General features: G+C 43.5%; 2 protein-coding genes across 2 annotated transcripts in view; one reads left to right on the top strand and one right to left on the bottom strand.

The window, feature by feature from the left end:
• Positions 1-6,613, bottom strand: part of T265_06932 (hypothetical protein) — a gene marked incomplete at both ends in the record, with an annotated part of 9,268 nt that extends 2,655 nt beyond the window's left edge. Inside the window, one exon of the mRNA XM_009172335.1 lies at positions 6,550-6,613. Within this exon, the coding sequence (XP_009170599.1) occupies positions 6,550-6,613 (64 nt within the window). The remainder of the gene's footprint in view (positions 1-6,549) is intronic.
• Positions 2,438-15,018, top strand: part of T265_06931 (hypothetical protein) — a gene marked incomplete at both ends in the record, with an annotated part of 68,527 nt that continues 55,946 nt past the window's right edge. The window contains one exon of the mRNA XM_009172334.1: positions 2,438-3,022. The remainder of the gene's footprint in view (positions 3,023-15,018) is intronic.

Here is a 15,018-nt window from a genome sequence, read left to right on the forward strand (position 1 = left end):
GGGGGGGGGGGGGTGGGGGGGAAAATCTTGACATGGAACGAATGCGTGAAGTTGGCTTGGTTGTAACACTTGAGTGGTTAACACCAAGGTGTATACCGGAGAGAATTCCCTGGACTGGCTTGTGAACCTCATCGAAATACCTGCTCAATACAAGGCCAGTGAGCTCTTGGGAATCTGTTTGGTGACCCGAAATTAGGAGACTACTTCTTCTCCGAATGTCCGTGAGAAAAAAATGGGGCAAGGATTCAAACCATTGGGAAGAGTAGAAGAACTGAAAAGACTAAAAGTACGAGCGAAGTGGATAAAAAGCTCTCGCACTTTCATCCTATGAAAGTTAACGGCCAAGCATCATAAAAGATTGTTTTGTCATGGCGAAACCATCTGTGGTTACCCCATAAGGTTTCCAATAGATATTCCAACGAACTCACAAATTTCATTTATTCGGATAACATTCTATTTCACTGCAGAAATACTGCACGATTTTTTAAAATGAGAAACAATGTGAAAAGAACACATACACCGGAGGTCAATGGGCGTGCTATCATAAACAATAAGTTTCAGAAATAGCAATACCGTCTTGATGAAATGATGTTTCACTTTGTGAAGTGCCCCATGCGGGACTGGATTCACTTGGATTTGAACTTTTCCACTTTTTTTCCCGGCTAGATACAACTTTTTGAGGTTCTTTCTTGCGTTCAACTATTTTATGCCTTATCACAAACATTACGAGCAATATCTGCACGCGTTCATTAAGTGTTGAAATTGCTTCCATTCCACGGCACGCCATTTGCGTGAGAACGAAAAATAAATCGTTATTCTGTTTTTTTTTAAACCCGAGTGAACGATGTTAATTCGATGCAGCATGGTGAAACAAAGTGTCATTAGGGAAAAATCTGGCGGTCGAATCAACCGTTTGTGCGTTGATCTGAACTCTGATCTTGCAGATAAATGGTTTTACAGACGCTGAAAATAATGCGACGAGTTCTGTTGTAGTTGCGTGCCATAACTGTTATTGGTTGAACGATTTAAGAATTTTTTTAAGTATGCAGACGGTTATTTTATCGTCCTACGTCATCATCATCAACAGCATCGTAAAATATTTCTCCGACAGTGGTTAGCTGTTCATACCCACGACTGAAAATTCATTCTCTCCGGGTATACAGAGTCGAGAAGCTCGCGCCAGTGACATTCTAGGAAAAAGTTCTTTAGACTAGACCCATTATTTGCGTGTGTCATGGGGGTAGATCATTCTGGAGGACGATGTCCTGAAAATTCCATTGATATCTTTACTGAGTAAATTTTCTTAGCGAACATGTTGGGTGGAGAGTTATTTAATCCACCAAGTAGACCGTGTTTTCATAGTTTTGTCAATTTTACCAGGATCCAAAGGTTGTTGACATCCCACAGCTCTGAATGGCTACTCAATGCTGACGGGGGATAACTTAACACATGAAACATCTTTCGAACGTGGGAAAAATTGGCTGAACTAAGAGAGACTCTAGCAGTCCATGAGGTACCATTGTTTTGCCTTTCATTAAATGGTATGTGTTAAACAGAACCAAGAATGTTTTCAACACGACACGATGTTCCGCGTGGGAACTACCAAATTGGAGACCCAGAGGACAATTTAAGAGGACCATACACGTCTTTCATGGAAGGACTTTCTGGTTGACTTGATCACCAGGGGGCGACAGCCCAGCTGAAACATGCTATGGAACCGACCCAGAATTGAGAAATGGGTGGTACTCAAAATGCCTCATATGAAAACCACAGCTGATCGCCACACTAGTGAACTATTTTTAATAAGACTATACTTGACCTGAAAATGAATGCGCACGGTACCACTCGATAAAACTGTTCATGTTTATCCTATGGGTTGTTGATGCAGAAGTTGGATCACGAGGTGATTCGACGCAGGACAGCACTGTGCTTTGGTATCTCTTGGGTGTAGGTTAATAAATTTTCATAGAGTAAACTAGATTTTGGATGCCCAAAATTCAAACCTGTCGTTGGTTCTGACACAATTAGATACAACGTTGTCGGAAGACACTCAGTCTACTTTATATATAGGACGTGAGGGCACATTCCGTATTTGATACACAGCCTCTCTTCTCTACGTTTCGACTCTGTTTGCATGATGTGGCCAGGCTGAATTTGTTTGCGTGAAAGTGGCCGAATATGCATTACAGTAGGCGGCAACAGTGTTCTTGTGTTTAGTACCGTACGTCCACCCAGGGCTGGATGATTTATCATCGTTTTGCTTGCTAAAATATTGTTGCCCAATGGATCCGTGGCTGCCAGCTTCACGCGAGGCTGTAGCTGTTGCGATCCTGATTGGGTCACGTGGCATCAGCACGTGAACATTCGGTGCCTGCGAACTACTGGGAAGCGTAATCGATCGTGGCAAATTGATTTGTCAAGGGCGTCTCTATTGGTCGTACAGCGAGCGTAAGGAAGTAATTAAGATCTATCATTGGAAGAGAAGCGTTACGAGAAGCATGGTTACACATGCTCATTTCAGTGGTTTAAGACAATCAAATCTAACCAGTCGAAAGATGCAACAAACTCAGTAGAGATTTCGGCCGTTCAGGTGCCATCATATGTATTGTGTTCAGCTTTGGTGATTGGTTTGAATCGTGACCTAAAATAAAGATGCTGTGCTTTGATTGGTTCACTGGACGCAAGTGATCTCACATCTTTTAACTGATTGGTTTGTCGCCGTAAAATAGTTTGTTAATTTGGCAGTTGCATTCTCATGCCTTGTACGTCCATCAAACTAATACTCGTGACTTCTGACGAATGAACCGTACCTGTGACAACGCTGTGTCCTAGGATAGTTCTGGCTGTTTACATTGAACATGCGCTTTGGATTATAAAATCAAGGATCCGTTGATTGAATGCCACACAGCACTAACCATCAGGCTTCCGGCCGGCAGCCATTTCACATAACTTTGCGATCTAGCGAATTTGATATCTAATCAGATCGAGGATTTCTCAGTTCAACACGGTCAACAAACACTTGGTAAGTGTTGTGTTTCGTCATAGTCTCGTTACTTTGAGCACGCATAGAAATATCCTTAAATGGTCTGTACAATCATTGAGAAAATAGGTAACAGGTCTCTCACAGAGGAGACTTCCGTTGTTATGGCCCGTTCCCCGACTACATGCGAATCTGTTATTACAAAAAGTAAACTTAAGCTATCAAACTCATTTAAGTGGTTTCCATGGCGTGTATTTCATTTAGGGATCATTATGTGCTCAACTTTTGTGGCATTATCCCGGGTGTGACAAATTTGGAGGCATAGATATGCAGGCTAATTGCTAAGCAGCGACCGAGTTAGCGAAACAAAGTAGTGTTCAAGCATGCTATTCTCTTTTTACCATGATTTCTGGGACATTAAGCTAATTTTCTCAAAAGTTTCGTGCGTTCTATTGTGTTGGTACAGTTCACTCACTGCACGATATCATCTGAGTCACACTCGTCATCAAGCATCACGATGACTAGGATATATTCTTTGGTGCAACTTGGTCGATCCCTAACAAGTCAATAACATGGTTAGGTCTGTCCTGTGTATCCTGGAAAAAGCTAGGAACCGAGTAAGAATTCATCGTATATGGGTTCGGGAGGCCATACAAACCCAGTATTTCACTAAGCATTTTTTAAACTAAATTTGGCCGCTGAAAATCAAACCAACGGCACCCGCGATCACATTGACTGCTGGATGATCAGAGCGCGTAGCTTTTCAGACTGAGGTTTTCTAACCTGTTTCCCTGGGGAAGTGTAGACGTGCCGGTAATCTGCAGTAAGCAGATTATTGTCCTCACACGTCTAACACAGCAGGATCTAGGTCTCCTCATCTATTATTGCCAATAGCATGAGAACCCATTGTTGCTTTATATATATATATATATATATATATAATATGAGTTCGATTCTCTGGGGACAAAGCTGAGTTCGTCTTTACTTATGACATATGACTGATACCCCCAAAGAAGAAGATACCTTTCGAAGCCAGTCAACAAAGGATCATCATCATGAACAATGAGTTCAGTGGGATGGTCATGTTTCGACCAACTGACACGCCACGTATGGGTGTGTTGCTTTCCAGTATGCTCATGATGCGGACGTCCCGTCAGACGCGTACAGGGTTTTGCAGCTCCTCCGTAAGAGTTGATGTGATGTGCATTAATTTGGATTTTCATTAAAGCGCATTTTTGAAAATTTGTTAATCACTTCTTGCTGAGAAGCATTCTGTCAAAAATGTTGCAGAGAATTTCTAGGTAGAAAATCCATCCTACGCCGTGGATACAGAGGCGGTCATTGTATGGGAAAGTTATTCCTGATTGTGGTTTTTTGTTTAAAAGACTGGACAGAATTTTTTGTATTTGTCTGCTGGTCGCTAGTAGTTATCAACCTTGACAGTATGATATCAATGTTGAACACTGATGCTTCGCTTCCTTAGTGGAGATCACTCGGATACTCTCGTACCGATTAAATTAATTCGAGCGGGCGGGAGCACAACCACTAAGCCACCGCTACCCATCACTACGCTCTCCAATAACGCACTGATGATGTCACCTCGATTGGTGATGAAACGTTTGCAATCAAATTGCCCAGCTCAGCGAACAACCCAACGACCATCTACGCTACCTGAGCTACCAACGTTTACCTCCATAGAAGACAATTCTCTGTTAAGCGACGTTGAACTGACATTTTTATTACAACAAACCTTGCAACGTTCGTCCAACACACGATTTTTTTTCGTTTCTTCGCAACGCCTGTTAATTATCATTGTGTTACGAGCGGGCACTTTTTCTGCTGACCGTAATTCTTGTGTTTTCGAGGAACACTGCGCGACAAAATGTGATCTTGTCGGACAGAAAAGCGGAATATGCAGAAGTTAATTATTGCGCGTAAAATATCTATCCATTAACTTGGTTGTTGTTCTGTTCGCCGAGCTTGGAGGTTGGATTGCGAACGTTTCATCACCAATCGACCTGACATTGTCAGCGCGGGGTTGAGTGGGGCGGGGAACCTACAGTCTTACCTTTATGCTGGAGGAACCTTTATGCTGCTAGGTAACAGTCTCTGGGGATGAGCGTTCAGTTTCTATATATTGAACAGACATTCTGTGTGTCAATCTAACCAAATCACGTGACGCCCACCGAGTAGGCCTAATGTCGCTGACTTTTGGACTGATCAGTGCATGGGAAGTGATAGTCCATTCCATCTTAATTCGTACTTTATACGTTTTGACTGGAGTATGAGTTAGCAAAAACGCTCGCCCATCAATGCTTAGAGTAACCAGGATTCCAGACAATGTTGACTGAAGATGATGATGATGACGATGATGATGATGATGATGACGATGGTGATGATGACGATGTAGGGCTACACAGTGGTCAAACGCATTCTTTCTGTTAGTCTGGAACAAGGGAAGTGGGTGATTTTGTACAGTTTGTCATCCTTTTTCCGTTGAGAGATATCCGTCTGACTTCACGTCAAATGTCCCTCCTTAGGCAAACTGCTAACATTGGTCACCTTTCGCACGAAATTCGAATATGAGCCTGAAGATTTAGGAGACGATGTATCCATTAAAAGAAAAAATGCTCTCCCTTTTTTCACATTCGCGGTATCCAGGATGCAAAACAAACTTTTTATTTTCCAGCACTTTTGTTTATTCCTTGCGCAGAGAGAATCAGGCAACATATGGTGTGTATCACAGAAAATCGCAATTTGTTTAAGATTCGTCAAAAGACAGGAGAAATCTTCTGGCGAAGTTGGTGATGCGTACTGAAATAGGAGTTGAGGAAATGTTTCCGAGATGTTAGAAGAAAGCTGTAATTATGGGGGAAAGAAAAGCCCCACAGTGTCAAGAGTAGCAACGCAATTAAATGTGAAAAGTGAAAACCTTAAAATAATTGACTATATCTGGGATTGTAGTTTAAAATGTATATTTTAGGAGATCGATTCACTGAAGCAACTACTATTTTCCGGGGAAAATAATTCAGATAATTGAGTATGTCTTTGGCGTGCGTTTACATTTGGTTCCCTCTTACCGGCGACAAAATTTAGACACCAATGACGTTCTTATGATTGCTTTGCACTCAAGTGAGCGTTAAAAACGTGGTTTTTTTAGCCTCCTCATTCGGTTTCTGGAGTCATCAAAATTGGTTACAAAGTACACGAAAAGAAAAACAACCGCCACCCAAATGTGATATGTCTGGATGTCGAATGTCAGATTCACAATAATCGGCCTGGCGTGGGATATAAAACTAAGTTTGCCTTCTCTTATTGGTTACAAAATCAAAAATCCTCTGATGGGTGTACACATACATACTCACACAACTGCGGTTTGCTAGTGTTACCACACAAAGCGATTTTTTTCAATGAATTTCAGCGTTCATCTATCCATTAGATTCTTGTGTTGTGCTCACCAGAAATCGGATTGGTTTATTCCTCCTTGAACAAACGTCACATGCTCCACTTATCGGTGGAGCGTGTTTATGACTGTTGACATGTTTTACGCATGCCGAATCATCGTTTACCGAAAAGAGTACTATTTTCCATACCCAATTCGGAGTGGCGTAAACAGAGAGGTGGCCAACCCATGACCTGGCAGAGGAGTATGAAGGAGATCACGAAACGCTTGGGTGCTGTCGGTGCTACTCGCCTTCCAGGATGGGGACCGCGTGATCCTCACTGTGCCTGGTTGGAGACACTACAAGATATGGCTGCCAACCGATGTCAGTAACGTTCTTGTTGTCAGTTTCTGTCCAGATTGCCTGAATGAATGTCTGGAGGTGTAGGCACCTCGGAATGATTGTGTTAAGCTAGCACTAAGTCCCTCCCCCATCCACCTTTATTCTTTTCTTTACAATAAGGCTTTCAAATAAGTCATGGCTGTACGGCAGTGAAGCATTGGTGTTGTGCACTGATGTCATGCTGTCGTTGATGATGATGATGATGTTCTTTGCCCTACTGCATCCAGTTGGCAGTATCCTCTTACTAGCCGACACCTATAGCCGCTTCACTAACTTTGTAGGTACGAGTACCAATTCCCCCACTTCTAAAAAGGAACAATTCAGATCGCCTTATCAGCTGTAAACCATGCCTCGAGGGTAAGTTGCCTCGAGGTCCTACACTTACAAGCACCGTTTAGTGGCAAAGTATGACAAATACAAACAAGCATTGGAGGGGATGGAAAGCTTAGCTACGCACTGATGGGAATGGCTTTGAAGCACGGTGCCAGTGACTGCGCTTTTAGGGCGTTTCTGTTAGTGTGAAGGAGCATTGGCGAGTCCCCGGATTCTGATCTAGTGGGACAGCAGTTGTTGACTCAACCTAGTTTACCGGCTGATAAATTCATTAGTCGCTGTAATCAGTTATTTAATTATCTAGTGTAATAGTGCCAACTAGTTTGTTTAATTAGAGTGTACTCAGAGTAATTTATTCATCGCAAGAGGATTTCCTCTTCCCAAAAATATTTGCACTAACTTAGCATTGCTGATCCGGTGTTCCCGCTATACCAGATTAATGCTTCTCAGAGCCTCTGGGCTTCGAGGACACGTTTCTGATGGCACTGCCGCAGTGTAAAATCTACCCTTACCAGACCAACTGACGTCAGTTCGGTGCCATAGGTGCCGGAGGTTGGCAAAACCTTCCCTGGCATCTTTAGGCAACCCACCGGAACGTTTACAACTTCCAAGGTAAACAAATTTATCTACCACGTCGACTGACTCTTCTGTAAGAACGAGGTTTAGTTGTAATGCCACCCGGTCTAAAGTAGTCCTTTACATGTTGCACGTGTGAAGCGCATGCCAAATCGTGCGGCAAATTATTTAGGTTATTCAAAATGGTATACATTTCTAAAGGATCTGAACCGGGGAGAACAATATCGACCGCATATTCAATATCTGCGAAATAACGTCCTGAAGGCCCTTTAGGCTTCAGAAGCATGCAGAGAAATTTCAAACAGCATATTAGTAGCAAATCTGAAGAGGAAGAGCCAGAGAGGACAGCCTTGTTTGGACGTGGTGAACTCGGGCCAAAGCTTGTCGTGTACCCGTGTAACGGTGGATACTACTGATGAGGCTGAGATACCTATGGTGTCAGAATGCTTTATCCCTGAATTTGAAGGGACGTGTGTATCAAGCTACAGTACGGACTGTTTTGTTGTATGGCTGTGAAACTTAGCCTATTCGAGCAGCTGAACTGAGACGTCTTCAGGTGTTCGACAATCCTTGTCTCGGAACCATATCTCGTGTGGGTTGTTGTCGGTGAATCCGTAACGAGGCAGTTAGAAAACGTGTTTTCGGTTGTGTAATGGGTACTTCCATTGAAGAATGTGTCCAGCATCAGAAGGTGCGTTGGTTGGGCATAACCTACGTATGCCAAACCATCGTTTGCCGAAGAGAGTGCTGTTGTTAATACCCAATCCAGGGTGGCGTAAACAGAGAGGTGGCCAACCCTTGAATTGGCAGAGGATTATGAAGGAGATCACGAAACGCTTGGGTGCTGTCGGTGCTACTCTTCTTCCAGAATGGGGACCTCGTGATCCTCACTGTGTCTGGTTGGAGGCACTACAAGATATGGCTGCCAATCGATATCAGTGACGTTCTTGTTGTCATTTTCTATCCAGATTGCCTGAGTGGGCGTCTGGAGGTGTAGGCACATCGGAATAATTGTGTTAAGCCAGCAGTGAGTCCCTCCCTCGTTCACCTTTACTCTTTTCTCTACAATGAGGCTTTCAAATAAACCATGGTTGTACAGCAGTGGGGCATCGGTGCTGAACACTGATGTCATGCTGTCGATGATGTTGATGATGACTGATGACACCTTCTTCCTTTCACCTCTACCCGTTCATTGGAGTGCCCATACACTGCCTTCGTAAGGGACGTATCACCTATCTCGTTCGTTGTTAATCTCCTCTCATTTGTAAGCCCCACAGATCCGTTTGTACATATCTGTCCAGAGACCTCGTGAAAAATTCATGACAGTTTTGTCAGACTAGCTTCTCCAAATCGATGGTGCTACGCAGTTAACCTCATCTAATTATCTTCGGAAGGCTGCAGTGGAAAAAACTGAAAATTGACCTTCCACAACGGATGATGTTCTGGGGCACAAAACAACAGAATGTTGGTGCGCATGAAGTGGGGAAATCGATTCGGAATCTTTCTAAAGAATGATACAAGCGTTACACCGCTATATTATTAGGTATGGATAGTGGGCAGGTAATAAGGACATTCTGTGATCTAAAAGCTAGTAAGGAAAGCCTAAGAGCGCAACTAGTGAACCTCACAACTCCGGACCCACTGTGTCTGTGCTCAATAATGAACAGATTTCTGACAACAAACAGTATGGGCTTCCTCACTACAAGATATGGCTGCCAACCGATGTCAGTGGCGTTCTTGTTGTCAGTTTCTGTCCAGATTGCCTGAATGAATGTCTGGAGGTGTAGGCACCTCGGAATGATTGTGTTAAGCTAGCACTAAGTCCCTCCCCCATCCACCTTTATTCTTTTCTTTACAATAAGGCTTTCAAATAAGTCATGGCTGTACGGCAGTGAAGCATTGGTGTTGAGCACTGATGTCATGCTGTCGTTGATGTTGATGATGATGATGGGCTTCCTGACCGCCAAATTACTACTTACAAAGTTACCGGTAGTGTGGACAGTGCCCGTAGGATAATGTAGATTTACGTGACGTTACCAGAAATGGGAGGCACAAAGTAAGTGCGCTACTACGCCTTGTGCTTGAAGGGGTGGGACTCAAGAGTACAGTTTTGTGACACGAAAAAATGCACCATACCTTAAACAATGGAGTAATTTTCATGCGCCCGGCTGGTTGATTGGAGCAGGTACCTTCTGGTTGGACAGCTAACAGGGCCATGCTCTATCGTAAGACATTTCAAACGTAGGTAGGTACCAACCAAGACAAATTTCAGCAACCCATCTTCACCGTTTGCTTCCGGTTGTACACCTGTGGATGACAAGTAATCACACCATCAGGTTGTTAACAAGCAACATAAAGCCAGAGGTATTTCCGGGTGTATTTAATAGTATAAGCATTTTTGCGTATATATATATGTATAATACAGTATATATATATAGTGTACGGATAAATTTATACGATACGAGTATCGCAAATAGTGCGTTCTAGTGGATAACCTTCTTTTGTCATCCAACGGACGTCGTTCCACTCATTTTCAGGTCTATTCTTTGTTGCGGGGAATGATAGTGATCCTGTTTTCAATAGATATCGTATAAGAATAAAACTTACGTTCAAGAGGACGAATAGCAAAAGCTTCTGATTGATGACACCATAGCAACAAAACAAACATCTGCAAAACACATGATTTATGTAGCACAACCCCCAAGACGTCATGGAAACATGGAAGCGTTATGGATTTCGGATGCAAACAGCATGAGAGATTGAAATTCACTTCCTGACGGGAGTTTGTCTGTCACATGGGGAGCGGTTTTGCCGACAATTGTGGTGTCAGTGACCCATCGTTCATCTTTCTCGGAAGTTTTTTTCTTGCTGGCAAAAACTTGCATTCTTGACAGAAAATTGTTTGGAATTTTGAACAAATACCTGCATTTAGGAGTTCCGGGACAAACTCGGTTCTGATCTTGTTAGATAGATGGCAGTGTAGACCGAATTGGTATGTGAATCTGAAAAAAAATCGTTTAGCTGTAACACCCTTTCGGTGCCTAGCTGCCATGCCACCCGGAGGAAGCACAAGGGCTGGGATACTGCCAGGTTGCCCAAGCCTATACAGGCAAAGTCGAGAGGCAGAGGTCGGATTCGAACCACAGACCTTCCGGTCAATAAATTCGTGCTCTAACCGTTTGGGCCATCTCCCCCCCCCTGAGGTCCTGTTTGAGTCCAGTTTGCTTTCAAGCAGAACATGTGGTTGGTGGGAGCGTAAGGACTTTGCCTACCTGGTGAACACCAAGAAACAGGTGAAACCCGTCGTGAGCTGTAGAAGAGTTTTCACAAACCTTATGAGTAGTGTGTCATGCTTAGACCAAAAACATGATCTGGTTTGGTAGACGTCATCATATAAAACCTACGGACTCATTTGGAACATTTCGTTGAATTTGGAAGGCAATAAAACCAGGACGGTTGGATCGTCGTCAGCAGTCTAGGGGTCTTCAAACTGTGGAGCACAAAACCTTTTTATCACTGCCGACCGACTGTTTGGAAGGCCGTGCGTGTCCGCTTGTTTCCACATATCCTTATAGGTCCCCAGGACCGTTTTATAAATCCCTTGGAAACTACAATGGAACGATGGAAAAGTTTGAATAGGCTTTGTTTGTCACGGTGAGCAAAAAGCTACAAAAACCACCTTATTTTTCTCACGAATACCAGTCTTGAGACTAAATTTATTCATTCATATCGTGAGACATGTGGTTATCCCCTTGGATTCTGGTGTCCGGAGGAAAAACACATGGTGTGCCATGTGCGAGACGTTTTTAACAGTTCCCTTATTGAACATCAGTATCAGTTTAAACGGACACAAAGGAATCAGACAGCGACGTGAGCCCTTCAGGTTTGTTCATTTGTTCAATAAGACCTCTACGGGTTTGGTGGCAGTTGCATTTGTGTAAAATAGTTGTTACCGTCGATCTCGCTGCAGCCGCTGCTGATGGCGTAACAATAGCATCCACAACTACTTGTTAGTAATCCTACTGAAATTACAGTCATCCTTTCATGACTTTACAACCCCCGACTCGAGTAGAAGCAGACATTTTTGTTCCGGTGATAAAGGTTGTGCGCATTCTGTGCATCTAATTGCTTTTTTCTGCTTACTTGTCATATTCTCATAGGTTTCTAGCAAAGGAACCCTGTTGATGTGGCCGTAGACAGAGCATTTCAAATGCTGACCGTTCGATGATACAATCATGTGACACCTATGGGAATAGGCTTGCCAGTTTTTGAACCGCACCAGAGCTTGTGCACATTCATGTTATTCACACGAATGGGAAATGTGGAAATTTCACGCTGCATGCTTGTCGCGGGTACACATTTTTGGGTGAAAGCTTAGTGGACTGGGATGAAATGGTTAATTCTTTGGGTTTTAGACTCATAGTACTGCTTTTCGCCGATTGAAATCGAGCCCTAAGGAGACCAGAAACAGCTTTCTTCAGAAATACGGTCTGACCCACGAAGCAGTGGGAGAATGAAGGGTTTTGTTCGGGGGCCCTGACCCTAGTCTCTGAATCAAAGGTCAGAGGTGCGCTCCATATTACCATATGGGTCAGAAACCTGGCCGCTGCGCGCCGAGGACGTCAAGAGACTTTCAGTGTTTGACCATCAATGTCTTCGGAGCATTGCCCGAATCTGATGCGAACACCGGATCAGCAATTCTGAAGTACGTCGAATGGTATTTGGGAGAAATAACTCACCCTCGATAGATGAACTTTTCATGCTTCATAGGTTGCACTGGCTTGGCCACGTGTTGCGTATGCCAGTCGACCGACTTCCTCGAAGGACTCTTTTCGCACAACCACGTGAAGAGTGGAAGAGGGTCAGAGGCGGTCAAACAATGACTTGGCAGCGAAGTATGAAAGCTATTACCAGCAAACTTAGCTGCGCTGGTCATTGCCGTCTTCCTGGATGGGAACCCTGAGACGGGTCACATCAGTGGCTAGAGATATTGTCAGATATGGCCCAGTCACGACTTCAATGGCGCTCGTGCATCCAAGCTATTGCCTTCAATGCATAGCTCCTCTTCCAACCCCCTCACCACTTGACAGGACGGGCCACATCAATGGCTGGAGACATTGTCAGACATGGCCCAGTCGCGCCCTCAATGGCGCTCGTGCATCGAAGCTATTGCCTTCAATGCATAGCTCCTTTTCCACCCCCCTCCCCGCTTGACAACCCACTGACAGTGCTAGATTTAGGCATCAATCTACCAGCTCGCGCGTGCAATGCGCAGCTACCTACCCCCTCCCCCAAATCATCGGTAAACGAAACTGCGGCAGCTACAACCAGTGTACGACGAGTACGCGGTTATTACAGCTGACAATGATGATGATGATGAGAAATACGGTCTGCTTGAATCAAATAAATATGGTTTCGTGTAAGATGTGCTCTCTGCTAATGGTAGGCATCCAGTTTTGCTTGATGAGGACACTAAAGTTTGACATCATCAAGCATCTTTTGATCCAAGATTCTGCGACATGGTAACCTCCAAAGGTCATGTGCGCTGTCCCATTCTAAAGAGACTACCTGCAGGGGATACCAACCTCCAACGTACATCGTCTTAGTTGAGGCGCAATTAAGTGGGAATAGAACGTCCTGTTGGAAACCTTTATTGCTTTCCTTGTTCAAAGGCAAGCGCAGCCATCCTTTTCCTTGATTGTAACTCAAAATCAATAAAGAATGCTTAGTACTCTAAAGTACCTTTTTATGTTACCACCCCTTGCGTTTTTCTGGTTAGGAGGGAATTTGAAACACAGTGATAAACCATGAACAACACTCATTAAGGCCAAATCCTAAAGAAGTACAATGAAGTAGTCTTGGCGGTCTTTTTGGAGCGACTTTCTTGTGTAAACCAGGGTAATTTTAATATACCAACGGAGAAGGCTGTGGGCTGGTCGAGTAAAAAGTTGTGCCATTTAAGGTACACGTCCTGGGTTTAAAGCAAATTGAATTCCTTAACTTAATGCGCACCGGATTAACGCGCAACCAGTTTGATCGTTGTAAAAAAAACAAAGTCATTATCTTGTTGAAGACCTTGGTGTAAACTGTGTTCTCTATCACTTGACATTCTCATCAGATGTCTTACCGGTTACAAATCGATCGTCAAGTGGGTTGTGTTGTGAGCACAGTTTTGGAGGACAGATAGCCTATCTGGCCTTTTTTTACTAAGTCCTCATGGTACTCATCGTATGCTATCTGTGACTAGGGCCGAATTGCTCCTTCCAAACTTTTTTCCACACAAAATCCCAGTTCAGCTTGGATGAAAAATTCACTTTGGCTTCGTAAATTACTTATCAGTTGCACTCCACTCACCTCACCTCAATTTAAACCTCAACGATCTTATTGCCTGCGTTTGTAGATAAAAATAAAAATAAATCAATAAAACTAAATTAAAGACTCCAAGTTTCACTTTGGCTTCGTAAAGTACTTATCAGTTGAATATCACTCACGTCACCTCAATTTAAACCTCAACGATCTTATTGCCTGCGTTTGTAGATAAAAATAAAAATAAATCAATAAAACTAAATTAAATTAATGACTCCAAGTCCGTATTTTCTTATAAGAATGCACAAATAAACGCCAAATTTAGTAGCAGCGTTCAAAGTGAATTCGAATGGTCAATTCAATTCCATTTCTAGCTACAAACCTAACCTAAGTTCCAGCTGCTGCAGTTGCGTTCACCGATCGTGAGGAAAACTGCCACGCATCGAAGGCGATTGCCAACCAGTTCACTGGCGCTGAGTGGTTCAGCTTGTCCGATTTGGCGGGGAGTGAGGGAGCTATCCTTCATTACAGAATCGTCTTTATCTACTGAGTTGGTGGTTTGTTATGCAATCTGGTGAAATCTGCCCTTCAATCGCGGCTCGCAACTGCCAGAGATTGTAGTAATCTATGGGGAACGTGGCTGCGTGGTTTGCTTGTTTTTATAAGATGTAAGGCGTAACAAAGCATATTTCACCAAATAAAGAAATTCCGTATGATGTTAGCTGTTTCTTCCTTAGCTCCTCTCAAAGAGGGGCACGCTTTAGGCCATGAATTTTTACGGTTCGTAGTTCCGGTATTGCAGTTCTTTAAAATTGTTTCTGCAGCACATTCAAACCCTTTCTTAGTACAATATCCAGACTCAAATTCATGGGTTGTCATCAGTTATTGAGGGCTATTTAGTAGGCCCGGTTAAATGGTTTCCACCAACCGCAGCGTTTGATTCAGACTATCCACTGGAATCTTAGATCCATCGCAGTCCCTGTTTCAAAGCCCGATCGTGTTTGTTCCGATGTTCCATATGGCTCAGGGGGCGTGATG

Source organism: Opisthorchis viverrini (assembly GCF_000715545.1).
Source record: "Opisthorchis viverrini unplaced genomic scaffold opera_v5_152, whole genome shotgun sequence".
Classification (NCBI taxonomy): domain Eukaryota; kingdom Metazoa; phylum Platyhelminthes; class Trematoda; order Opisthorchiida; family Opisthorchiidae; genus Opisthorchis; species Opisthorchis viverrini.